The sequence below is a fragment of the Symsagittifera roscoffensis genome, chromosome 4 (assembly GCF_963678635.1).
Source record: "Symsagittifera roscoffensis chromosome 4, txSymRosc1.1, whole genome shotgun sequence".
Classification (NCBI taxonomy): Eukaryota; Metazoa; Xenacoelomorpha; order Acoela; family Convolutidae; genus Symsagittifera; species Symsagittifera roscoffensis.
In genome coordinates this window covers 47,201,351-47,214,514 of record NC_087065.1, presented here as the reverse complement: position 1 = coordinate 47,214,514, position 13,164 = coordinate 47,201,351, and the positions used below count along the sequence as shown (strand labels likewise).

At 33.8% G+C, this 13,164-nt stretch overlaps 2 protein-coding genes across 5 annotated transcripts in view; both read left to right on the top strand.

Annotated features, from left to right (window-relative positions):
• Positions 1 to 13,164, top strand: part of LOC134844471 (peripheral plasma membrane protein CASK-like) — a 55,318-nt gene that overhangs the window by 846 nt on the left and 41,308 nt on the right. For 2 of the 4 annotated variants that reach the window (XM_063861171.1, XM_063861169.1), the window contains exons 2-5: positions 6,406 to 6,806; positions 7,813 to 8,142; positions 8,216 to 8,288; positions 8,573 to 8,848. In XM_063861171.1, coding sequence (XP_063717241.1) covers positions 6,730 to 6,806; positions 7,813 to 8,142; positions 8,216 to 8,288; positions 8,573 to 8,848 — 756 coding nt within the window. In that variant the 5' untranslated portion in view covers positions 6,406 to 6,729. Of the gene's footprint in view, positions 1 to 4,776; positions 5,313 to 6,405; positions 6,807 to 7,812; positions 8,143 to 8,215; positions 8,289 to 8,394; positions 8,417 to 8,572; positions 8,849 to 13,164 lie in introns of those variants that run through there. The other 2 variants (XM_063861172.1, XM_063861173.1) reach the window with 2 other exon arrangements.
• On the top strand, positions 5,430 to 6,311 carry LOC134844472 (RWD domain-containing protein 4-like). Its single transcript, XM_063861174.1, has one exon. The coding sequence runs from the start codon at positions 5,745 to 5,747 to the stop codon at positions 6,234 to 6,236; it is 492 nt and encodes a 163-aa protein (XP_063717244.1). The 5' UTR covers positions 5,430 to 5,744; the 3' UTR covers positions 6,237 to 6,311.

Sequence of the window (13,164 nt, the reverse complement as noted above, 5' to 3'; positions counted from 1 at the left end):
ATTTTTTTTACACATTTTGGTTGTTTTTTTTTGCAGGAAAGTATCTCAAAATTTTTCCCCTCGTTTTTCTATTTTGGTGGTTGCACTTATCATTTTTCAAGGTCACTTTTCATATCAATGTACCAAATAGAAGGCAAATTACGCCCTACAGGAAGTGATACTAACGCAAACTGGGCTTAGCTTCTAAGTTACAGAGTATTTCTTAGTATCAGTTAATAAAATTTCAAACGAAATATACAAGGAGCATGAGTTATTGGATAGCTAAGAATCACAGCGAAGGATCAAGCTATTCGGTGGATAGCTAAGGAACCTAGCTATGAACACATTCAAGTTTCCATCAACAACAAAAGGAATTAGAAGAAGTAATCGGCCACAACTTAAAAATTTACTCAAGAATTTAGTAATTTAGTTTATGGATTTATAACTCTTCAAAACAAGTGACTTGCAATCAGGAACTAGACTTTTCCCCGTAGATAATTTTTCTTAAACTATTGTAATTTAAATAAGTGTTGAGTTATTAGCGATTCCTAGGCTTTCTTGGCCTGCAGTTAATGCGTTTGCCTTCGCATCCTATGGTCTGGGTTTCAAGTCCCGGCCGGACCTTATTATAGTCGGACTGTTTTTCGGCTTAGTTGCCACGCCAAGATTTTTTGCGCTATAAACAGTTTTCATTGTAGACTCAAGTGTCGTTGATAAACTCATGTAGTTTCTCAAATTTACTATCCCTGGATGGTATATTTTTCATTTTTTTTCCTTAAGCAATTTTTTTCGGCTTAAATAATTTCTTATCCTGCTTTGCCCGTTTAGTGGACTTTTTTGCATAATTTTGAGGAGAAAAAAGTTTTGTTTTATAAAAGTTAAACGGTAGTATAAAAGTGTAAAGTTAATCGCTTCAATTTTTTTGATGACAACAATTTCCTTTGACATTTTTTGTTTTGGGATCAATAGGCGTGTAACTACGTGTTGGTGGCTCATTGGACGCTCGGAAAATACTAAAAGCTTGTTGAATGCTAGTGATTGTGTTTCTGGTCCATTTTTTTTTGAGATTTCTGTGGCAGTTTTGAGTTGGTACATTGATGTCTAAGCACTTGTCGTTTGGTATTGAACGCTCGTAAATTACTAAAGGTTTGTTCAATGCTTGTCGCTGTGTTTCTCTTCTATTTTTCTGAGATGGAATTTTCGTATTTACAAAAAATGTTCTTTCAGAGTTAAGAACGTAGTGAAGACTCTTATATAGGTCTTGCTGATTTTTTCAGGAAAAAGTCTTAAAATATTGATGCACCTAGGTATGACTTGAAGTTCATCTGCTGAAAGTGACGTAAATAGTACTCTCCAAAAACGAACGTGGAAATTGTGCGAAAAAACGTCAAAGATTTCCCGTTTCGAAAGTGAATTTCAATTTTTAGTTTATCCAGCGGAATAAAAACTTTACCTATTGATCCAGTTTTCTCTAGTTGGGTTCATGTTATCAAAAAGTGCCAATGGTAAATTGTTCTAGAAATTCAAAAATCCCAAAGGGAATCTGTTTTTTTTTCTCTGGAATTCGAAATTTGAAATTTTTTAACAAAGTCAGTGTTTTTTATGATCACTTGCGTTCACTTTTTTTTTCAATGCCCTCTGCGTGACTTTTCAAAGCTCGTTTGCCCATATTGCTCAACTGAAATGGTTTTCCGCGACAGATGCTTCAATTTGCCGAGAACGGGTCATTTGGTAATTTGGGTCATTAGAATGGGTCACTTCAGGAAAAAGTCTTAAAATATTGATGCATTTATGTATATATGCACTCTTTGAGTTCAATTGAAATTCATCTGCTGAAAGTGAGTAAAAATCATTCTCCAAATACAAATGGGGATCTTGCGCGGAAAAAGTGAATTATTTCTCGTTTCGAAAGTGGGATTTAGCTTTTAGGTTTCCAGCGGAATACAAAGTCTACCTATTAACCCAGTTTTCTCTAGTTGGGTTCATCTTATCAAAAAGTTTCAATCATAAATTGTTCCAGAAGTTCAAAGAGCTGAAAGGGCAGCTATTTTTTTTCTTTGAAATTTGAGATTTTATCAACGAAGTCAGTGTTTTTTCAATGTTTGTTTGCTTGCGTTCATTACTTTTTTCCAGTCTTCGATTGACTATGTTTTTCATGTAAAACGGGGTTGTTTCTAGCTTGGGTTTGGCGTACTTTTTCTGCCAATTTCTATTTTGTTTTCTCAGAGGGGTAGCGGTTATGCAAAACAATTTATGTAGTTTGTCTTGTTTAAATCGATGTTTTTTTATCGTAATTGAATTTTACATTCCTTTTTGCGTTGTTTCCGTCCTGCTTTGACTCTTTTACTGAGCATGAGTTTTAATTGTTTAAAAAGTTTTTTCTGATGTTTAAAAAGTTTGTTCTGACTCTTTTTAAAAATTTCTACTCGAAAAATTGATCCGAGCTAAAAAAAAAATCTTTTTGGTTTTTTTTTGTTGGAAAAGTGTGAAAAACATCGATATGAATTGATTGATATTTTTGATTTTTCGGAAAAGTGTTAGAAGTTAGCTCAAATTGTCAGTTTTTTTTTAGGAAGACAAAGTAATTAAGAGTAATGAACGTAGTGAAGACTCTTATATTGGTCTTGCTGTTGTTTTTCGTTTTTTTTTGTTCATGAAAAAGTGTTTAAATATTGATGCTTTCACTGAGACATGCATTTTTTGAGTTCAATTGGAATTAATCTGCTGAAAGTTACATAAATAGCACTCTCCAAATACAAACGTCGAAATTGCGCGAAAAAACGTGAATGATTTCTGGTTTCGAAAGTGGGATTTAGTTTTTAGATTTCCAGCGTAATGAAAACTTTACCTAATAATCCAGTTTTCTCTAATGCGGTTCGTGTTATCAAAAAAAACCAATCATAAATTGTTCTAGAAGTTCAAAGAGCTTGAAGGGCATCTATTTCTTTTCTTTGAAGTTTGAGATTTTTTCAACGAAGTCAGTGTTTTTTTAATGTTTATTTGCTTGCATTCATTACTCTTTTCCAGTCTTCGATTGACTATGTTTTTCATCATAAAATGGGGTTGTTCCTAGATTGGGTTTGGCGTACTTTTTCTGCCAATTTCTTTTTTGTTTTCTCAGAGGGGTAGCTGTTATGCAAAACAATTTATGCAGTTTGTCTTGTTTAAATCGATGTTTTTTTATCCTAATTGAATTTTACATTCCTTTTTGCGTTGTTTCCGTCCTGTTTTGACTCTTTTACTGAGCATGAGTTTTAATTGTTTAAAAAACTTGTTCTGACTCTTTTTTAAAAATTTTAACTCGAAAAATTGATCCGAGCTAAAAAAAAAATCATTTTGGTTTTTTTTTGTTGAAAAAGTGTGAAAAACATCGATATGAATTGATTGATAATTTTGATTTTTCGGAAAAGTGTTAGAAGTTAGCTCAAATTGTCAGTTTTTTTTAGGAAGACAAAGTAATTAATAGTAATGAACGTAGTGAAGACTCTTATATTGGTCTTGCTGTTGTTTTTCGTTTTTTTCTCTTCGTGAAAAAGTGTTTAAATATTGATGCTTTCACTGAGACATGCATTTTTTGAGTTCAATTGAAATTCATCTGCTGAAAGTTACATAAATAGCACTCTCCAAATACAAACGTCGAAATCGCGCGAAAAAACGTGAATGATATATTGGTCTTGCTGATTGTTTTCGTTTCTTTTCTTCAGGAAAAAGTCTTAAAATATTGATGCATTTATGTATATATGCACTCTTTGAGTTCAATTGAAATTCATCTGCTGAAAGTGAGTAAAAATCATTCTCCAAATACAAATGGGGATCTTGCGCGGAAAAAGTGAATTATTTCTCGTTTCGTTAGTGGGATTTAGTTTTTAGATTTCCAGCGTAATAAAAACTTTACCTAATAATCCAGTTTTCTCTAATGCGGTTCATGTTATCAAAAAAAGCCAATCATAAATTGTTCTTGAAGTTCAAAGAGCTGAAAGGGCATCTATTTCTTTGATATTCGATTTTTGAGATTTTTTCAACAAAGTGTTTTTTTAATGTTTAATTGCGTTCATTACTTTTTTCCAATCTTCGATTGGCTATGTTTTTCATCATAAAACAAGGTTGTTACTACCTTGGATTTGGTGTACTTTTTTGCTTATTTTTTTGTTTTCTCAGAGGGATAGCGGTTACTCAAAACAATTTATGTAGTTTGTCTTGTTTAAATCAATGTTTTTTTGTAATTGAAACTTATATTCTTTTTTTTCGTTGTTTTCTTTTGGTTCTGACTCTGAGCTTGATTTTTAATTGTCAAAAATTTCTGTCCTGGCTCATTTTTCTAATTTTTACTCAGAAAATGATCCGAGTTAAAAAAAATCGTATTGGTCTTGTTTTTGTTGGAAAAATGTGAGAAATATCGATATCAATTGATTGATAAGTTTGATTTTTTTTTAGAAAAGTGTTCGAAGTTAGCTGAAATTGTACAAACGTGGAAATTGCGCGAAAAAACATGAATGATTTCTAGTTTCGAAAGTGGGATTTAGTTTTTAGATTTCCAGCGGAATAAAAACTTTACCTATTAATCCAGTTTTTTTTCTAGTTGGGTTTTTGTTAACAAAAAGTTACAATCATAAATTGTTCTAGAAATTCAAACAGCTTTAAGGGCATCAATTTTTTCTTTGAAATTCGAAATTTTTTTCAACAAAAGCAGTGTGTTCTTATGTGTTTTGTGGTCATTGCTCTTTTCCACTTTTCGATTGGCTGTGTCGTTTTTTTTCCGCTATTTGTTAGAATCATTTTTAATGCAAACCAGCTCAAACTCAATTCATATATCAAAATTTATCTCAGATAACCAAGTTTGAATAAAGCGAAAATTTTTGTACCTAAAAATAAACTTGAAATAAAAGCTGACTATTTATGGGCTAATATTTTAGCGCGAAATTTCTTGTAAGTTAACTAGTTTACCGGCTTTCTCTGGGAAACGATCCTTGAACCTTTCGTGTACCCGCCATGTTTTGCAAAAATTTAAACCATGAGTGTTGTTGAAATAATGTAATTTAATAATTAATTGTTTAAAATCTATAAATTACTGATTTCGTGTTTTCGGATAGGTTACTGGGCGTTGCAAAACGGGAAACGGGCAATAAAGTTTGTCATAGAATAAATTTTAAATAAAATTTGACTTTTGAAATAACATTTGTCATAGAACTTAGATAAAATAAAGCTAAATTATCTCTGGAGATGGTTACCGGGAGGCCAATAGCTTGACTTATATTCGAAGTAGGTCGACAAAAAATCTTTGAAAATCCGCCTCATCCTTTTCGAGAAAACTCTGGATCCGCTCCTGATACTAGGTCAGTCTTTCAATCAGTTCATGAAATTTAATTGCAACAAAATCTAGTCTGTCTTTATGGTCTTTGTTTCAATTAGATCAAATAGCGAAGGCTACTTTCTTCTTAGTTCTTGCGGTATTACATTCTGAAGCCTCGCGGAACATTTCTAACAATACGCCGCTTTCAGCTAATTTATTTTTTTGTTTCGTTTTTGAAATGTATTTCTAAGTGTTCAGGCATGAAAGTCCCAATGCGATTAGATTTATTGTGCTTTGAATGCCCGTTCTGCTTTGTTTTTGTAAATGCGCTTCAATTATTGCTAAGTGACCTAAACAAAATTATTCAGATTGCGATGAATTGTTGGGAACCTTGCCATTAAAATCTCTCCTGAAAATCTGATAACAAATAATCTATGCTGAAAAGGTCTTCTTTTTAAATACGTTCGTTATTAAAATGTCTGCCGAAGACTTACAGAATGAAGAACGAGAAGTTTTGGATTCAATTTTTGACGGAGATGAAAATTTCAAAGCTATTGACACCAATTCATTCCAGTACACAGTATACAGCGCAACGTCACCCGATAAAACAGTAGCTTTAAGGATTCACTGGTCATCACAATATCCAGAAATTATCCCCAATTTTAGTTTAGAGTTGTCGCACAATAACCAAATTCCACCTCATGTGAAAGCTAACTTGCTATCAGAACTGAAAACTTTTGCAGAGGAAAACGTGGGAGTTTCGATGACATATCTGATAGTTGATTGGCTGAAAGATAACGTGGACTCATTAATACCTTCAGGCTTGAAAAAAGAGGAGGTCAAGTCGGAGCAATTGACGAAAAGACAGAAAAATAAACTATCCAGTTTTGGAAACAGTCAGACAAGGGGTAGAGACTGGGTTGATATAATCCGGCATTTGTCCCAGATGGGTTCAGCAGTGGAATGAAAATTTGTTTTGTCTACTATAATTTTGCTTTTAGTCATACATAATTTAATGTTTCTTGGGAAATTTGCATATTTTTAAGCTGTGGTACAAGATAATGTATTGATAAGATTACTAAATATAATAAAAACACCTGTAGTAAAATCATTCATGTGATACTTGTCTATTTCAGATTCCCGGAATAGCTTCCCCTTAGAAGATAATAAAATCAAATTTCTGTCCAATTTCTCAAATCTGACCGTTTTCCAATCAAGGACGAAACATCAAGTGAGCCAAAAAGAACTTGCCCCGCGTCGGGGTCTGACCCCGCAACGGGTGATCTAAACGTTAACAACGAAATTTGAAGATCTTATGGTTTTCAAACCTCATCTGATAGCCTTAAACAACAATTTTGTTTCCATTGATGATTTTTGTTCAGTTACTTTATCGGATTATCTTGATTAGTTTCGTTATTTGAAGATTGAAAACTTGATTATTATTTTGTCGGATACTTTTAATGATGAATGGGTATTGCGAGGATGAACCAGAGTCCCGCTTCGAAGCTGACTACAAAATATCAAAGCTACTCTACAAGTAAGTACAAATTGGTGATATAATTAAGAAAATTGTTTGCACTCCAGCGTTGAAAGTATCGAGAGAAATTCTAAGGTTCACTCGCTCTCGATATATTGAAAGTTCAATTAGAGAATTTTCAATTGGATTCAAAGGTTAACCGAAAAATAGGAATGCAAATGAGTTGGTTGATGGAGTTACTTGGAAGGTACTTTTGCCCCTTGAATTGCATGTTTCGGCCTCACATGAATCTACGGTTGATTTTTTTAAGAAGAGTCAATCCCATGAACCACTTGTCATTATTTATTCTTTTGGGTATTTTAGCTTGCGTCCAACAGGCATTATTGAATAGGAAAAAATCCCATTAGGAGCTACCCCTCTATTCCAGAAAATTCTGATAGCAGGTCTATTTGTGATTCAGCCAAGGAGGTTTCATTTGTTTTTCTAAATTAAAGTTGTTTTTGGGTCTTCAGGGTCTTTCTTCCTATTAGATGAAATAGAGTAGAGAATTTTTCCGTAGGTCCTGCAGTATTAGAAACTGAAGCATCAAGGTATGTATTTAACAATCCGTTGCCTTTCTCTAGCAGCTTTGATAGTTTTTAAGAGTCGATGAATGTAGTTCAGACTCTTATATAGGTCTCTTTTTTTTAAAGTTTTTTTTCAGGAAAAGTGTTCAAACCTTCTCAGGCTTAATTTTACTTTTCGCGGTTTGACTTTTGATTGTTCTTTATGTTCAGTTCATTTTTTTTGTTAAAAGGAAGGCAAACGCCACTATCGAACTGCAAAAATGCAAAGGTCATGAACGAGATCGACTTCTAGTTTCGAAAGTGGAATTTAATTTTCAGATTTCCCAGCAAAATAGCAATTAAACTTATTGATCCAGTTTTCTCAAATTGGTTTAAATTTTATCGAACAGTGCCAAAATTGTCTTTTTTTGAAAATCAGATGTTGAGATTGTTTCAAAAAACAAGTTTTTTTTTTCTGTGGGGTCAAAAATGTTTCAATCTAGAAAAGATTTTTTTTGCAGTGGTACCTTCAGTGCTGTGTACGAATGTGTTTACCGACTGACTAATCAGAAATACGCTGTCAAAATAGTAGACGTGCCTCGATTTTTATCTGTATACTCGAAAGACCAGCTAGCAAATGAGACCAAAATAGCGGAGAAGCTGCTGCTAAATCAAAAGACAGATGACCCCAACGCCCCTCCCCAGCCACACCCCAAATTGGTCACGACCCTGGATAGTCGCTCGGAGTTTAATAAATACTACATGATATACGAACGGCTCTACCATCGCGATATCTGCTTCGAAATCGAGCATAGGGTGTCCTCTTTTGTCTACGGAGAACATATTGCGCGGTAAGGTTGACCTGTATTTATCAAAATATTCCAGAATTTTCGAACGGTTAAATGGTTTTGTTGTCTAATTTAGGCACTATATGAGACAAGTGCTGGAGGCTGTGTCTTTTATGCATTCGAGATCAGTGATACATCGTGACATAAAAGTAAGACATTTCGACATTTTTAGAACACATGTCTAGCTCATTTATTATTTCTAACATATCCTAAATTGTCGAAAACCAAAAAATAGTTTGCTCAATTTATTTGTAGCCTGAGTTTCGCGACAAAACAGGTAAAACTATATCTATCAACACCTGATATTGTTTTCTAGATTGTGTTTTAACTTAACTTTTGTTTTCGTGCAATTAACTAATTCGTGAAGTTTTTAACTTACTCTTTTGACAAAACTGATGTGAATAATGAGCTGAAGTTAATAACCTATCACTAGATCAGCTGTGTTTTGCTGGGCAAATCGGATCAAATCAAAATTGGAGGATTCAGCGCAGCGGTCATTTTACCAGAAAAAGGGTTCATTCAAGACTCGCAGCAGAAACAGATTGGCACTGTACACTATATGTCGCCTGAGGTAGTGAGATGTGAACTTTATGGACGCCCAGTTGACATTTGGGGGTGTGGCGTGTTGCTGTATGTCTTGCTAACAGGGTGTTTACCCTTCAACGGGAAGACGGTCAATGTCTACAAACAAGTACTGGCGCCCCCAGATGTAAGGTTTATGTATGAAAGTCTAGGTGTTTCAAAACCTCACTCCGTAAATGGTGTTTGAGGATTGCCGATTAGATCTAAGACTCGTTCCTTAGCTTCATAACTATTCAATTGCATGGCATGAGAGTGGTTTAATAGTCTTTACCAACGGATGATTGTTAATCAGATCTGATTCTTATCTAGGCATTGATCTGAACTGATAGCTTTCTCTGGATAAAGTTGCCACCAATGATTCATGTAAATGATCACAAGTGTCGTTGTCTGGTAGGCTAATGATACATGGAAGAAGACATTACCTGTCAATTAGGTCTATGAAGTTACCTTGTAATTTGTTCACTTTGAAATGGCGGTAGCAAAATGTTGATGCTAAAATCAAAGACATTTTAATTGAAAAGTATCTTTCTAGACTTTCTTTGAAGGTTTTTCTTAAGAATTTGTTGGAATTGAATAATTTATTGCGATCATCAAAGTTTATGAACCCATAATGTCATTTGACAGAATATTAAGCTGGCGGCGACACTAAAGAAAAGGATTTGCATTATTTACTAGCATAGTATAATGCACCGGTAACCTCAACGTAAATATGGTTTTCGGTTGTTGTTCCGACCATTGAAAATGGGGAGGAACTTTGTATTTGGGTGTGTTTTAGCTTTTTTTTTGCTCAGTCGAGAAAATTTTTTCTGTATCGAGAAAAACCCGTTTGAATTTCTTAGTCCAATTTTGAGTGAATAAGGTCAGCGAGCGGGCTTAAAATAGCTTATTTGTACATAATCTAAGTCGTGAAAACGGATCAATTGAGCAATCTCCCCCCCATTCTCGCGTGGGGGGGGGGGGGGGGGGGGGGGGAGATAGCTCAATAGGTACTTGAGACATGTTTATAACCACTTGAAAATAGTTTGAATGACATGAAATCATAAAACATATTTTCCAACGACTGTGGCAAGCCAAAATTTACAATATCAAAACTCAATTCATTCAGATTGAAAAAAGAATCAATAAAACAGCCATAAAAAGCGACTTTTTTTCCTTTCTTAACATGACAAAAAGTTTTTGCGAACAATATTAAGGTGCTGCGGAGAACCGTTTTTGCTATTCAGATACATGGCTAGAGCACCAAGCCTGGTAAATCGCTTTCTTCGATGAGGCTATGGTCGCCTAAACAAAATTTTGCAAAAAAAAAGTTTTTTTTTCATAAATTTCGATTTTTTTTTCAAAGTTTTTCTCGATACTCATATAAGATAAACTTCAGTCGGTCAATTGATTGCGTGCCATAAACACATCATCCATATACTTGCGTTTGCTGACGTCTTTTTGTAGAGTTTTTTCGTTTTTGCTGGGGGGGGGGAGATAGCTCAATTGGTCATTACGGGGGGAGATTGCTCAATTGATCCGTGAAAACTTAGTAAAGCTCGAGTTAAATTAGTTTTTAGGAATTAGTTGCTGTTTCCAGCTTGCCTATTTTATTATGACCGCATAGTATGTCTGAGTTCTAGAAAAAAAACTTTTTTTTTGTATTTTTTAAGACTTAACATTTTATGCTCTTAACATTTTCTGTTACTTGCACAATAACCGGCTATCCTTGTTTACAATTGCGATTGATTTGTTCTTTGCAGTTACTTTATATGAACTCTTCCTACTCAAATTTCTGAAACAAATATAGGCCAGAAGTCGTGTTTAGTTTTCGTTTGGCTACAATAAGATGTTTTTCGACCTTAGAGGGAGCATAGCATGCCTTATCGGGTACTGGAATTTTTATGGCTGAGAAATTTTATCACTGATTATAATCTGGTCAACAGCAAGCTTGAGCGCGACTTTTCAGCTATGGTGTACTTAAGGGGTTTTCAAAATTTTTAATTTCAGATTTTGATTGATTTAGGTAACATTTTGGCAATTTCCTTTGTTTTTGGGATTAATTTTCTGGCCTAAAAAGTTAGTGTGGTGGTCTTCCATATCGCGTGCGTTTGAAATTTGTTGCTATTTGAAAACCTTATGAACTAAATCAAATTTAAATGCATATACGATTATGGAGAGGATAGATAACTAGATAACAGGCATGCTTTCCCCAATGAGAATTAGCCTTGTTTGCTAAATTTGATGGAAACATTAGATCCAATAATTGTAGAAAAATATTGAATTTTTGAACTTCAAAAAAGAAAGTAGAAGTGCAAAAGGGGCTGTAGAAATTTCTGATGTTCTTTTAAAAATTTGAGGCCCCTGCATGTAAAATGTATCCAGCCACATGTGGCACCAGACACTGGCTTGGTTTCTACTAATGTTTAGGCTACAGGGTGAACATTTGTAGGGACCGGGGTTAGGGTTAATGCCGGATCTTAGGAGTAGGGTGAGTATAAGCAGACGAAGGCGGCGTCGTCTGGACCCGCAAATCCAATCATTAGGGCCTGCATGTATTATGGTCAGATCTGATCGACTAAAAATATTACTTTTAAGTGAGTGAATGATCTACTCCCTAAATTGATTTAGGGGGGAGATTGTTTATTTGGACGATAATTATTTCAGCACAGATATGCAGAAAAAAAATAATAGCATATTTTTAATTAAGCAAACATTCTTAAAATGACTAAATAAAGTTAAACGCGAATTGAGAAAAGAAAAAAATAAAGGCTTGATAGGGTTTTAAGCGCAATATGAGTATATCCCTGCTGTATTGACTTAGCTCTGATGTGTTATGCTTTAAAAATATTTCTCGAAAAATTCAAAATCCAAAAAAGCGCTGAGCACGTTAAGCTTTATTCTAACAGTTTTTCAAGACTCTTTTCACATTGGGTTAATATATATCGACGTGTTTGGAATTTTTGAATGTTCAATCAAGGGTTGAAGCTGATTAGTTTTATTTTTTTGCGATTAGTTAGCACCTTTACAGAATTGCGCAACTGCACATAAAATCATTATGTTACTGATTGATGAATCGATCAATTGCTATCAGAGTTTTATCTACTGCAAACAGATTTAGCCCTCCACTTTGAAAGCGATGTTCACTCAAAATCAAAGAAGATTGGTTTGTCATTTGTTAAGCACAGACTTGCAATATAAAATAGTAGCCTATTAGTAATTAGTTAAGTGTTCATTCGAGAAACCCGGTGATGGATTTTTTTCTGTCTTAGCGGCCACAAATTAATATCTCCAGAAAAATATTTAGATTTCGGAAAGTTGACCTTTTGAGCGTTTTGTTATGAACTCTTGTCTTTTCTTAAAAACTACCCAATCAAATCAAAAATGAAGGGTTGAATCGAAAGAAGCTGTTGCGATTTTTTTCTTTACAAAAGTTGCGACTTCCTGATTTTTTTGTATGAAAAACGTTATCATCTTGGGAAAATTCCAATATCTGAAAAGTTTTTACTTTCTTTTTTGAGTAGAGAAACAACTAAGGTATTGGGGGCAAAGTCCAATTTTTGAAATGAGGCATTTCGTTCCGCATCAGTGTAACAATTTTCAAAAATAACAAACGCGTACTTCCAGCTTGTGCTGGCTCCTAGTTGTATCGATATATACGAAAATTTTGGTTCATCTAGTTTTTTCAACAAGATTTCGTGATGATTTGTTTGTTTTTTTGATAAGTTTTATTGATTGTTCGCGCTCTATGTTGATTTTTCGTGTTTTGCTTTTTTTTCTCTTTAGACTCACTTTCTTTCTTTACACCAATCACTTGCCTAAAAGAGACGCTAACTCCTGATGTAAACTGTTTTTAGTTTAGAAAGTGGATTTAATTTTTTGTTTCACATTGGATTAAATAACTTATCTAATGATCCATTTTTCTATTAAAAATATATATTTATTTAATATGTATTTTCAATTCGAGGCTTGTTGGTTTTCAAGAACATCTCTTTTTTGGTTTTCTTGTGTTCGTTGACACTTCTCCAACTGTCTGTTGGCTATGTTTTTATATTATTAATCGTTCGTAAAACTATTTAATAAGTTAATCACAACAATTTGGCTTATTTCACGGTTTTTATAGTAAGAAGAACTGAATTGATCCGAATGGCTCTCTTCACGCGGCGAGGAAAGAACTTATTTGGCGGTCAGTTTTATACCGTTAGTTTTTAAAGAGTCGATGAACGTAGCTCAGACTCTTATATATATATATATTGCTTGAGATAATTTTTGTTTCGTTTTTTTTCCGGTAAAGTCTTAATCTTCGGCGGTTTGACTTTTAATTTCTTTTTAGTTCAGTTTATCTATTTTAGTAAAAGGAAGGTAAAACAGCAAAAGTGTAAAGATCACAAAAAAACGTGATCAAATTCTAATTTCGAAACTGAAATTTAATTTTGGTATTTCCTAGTGAAGTAAAAAATTTACTTA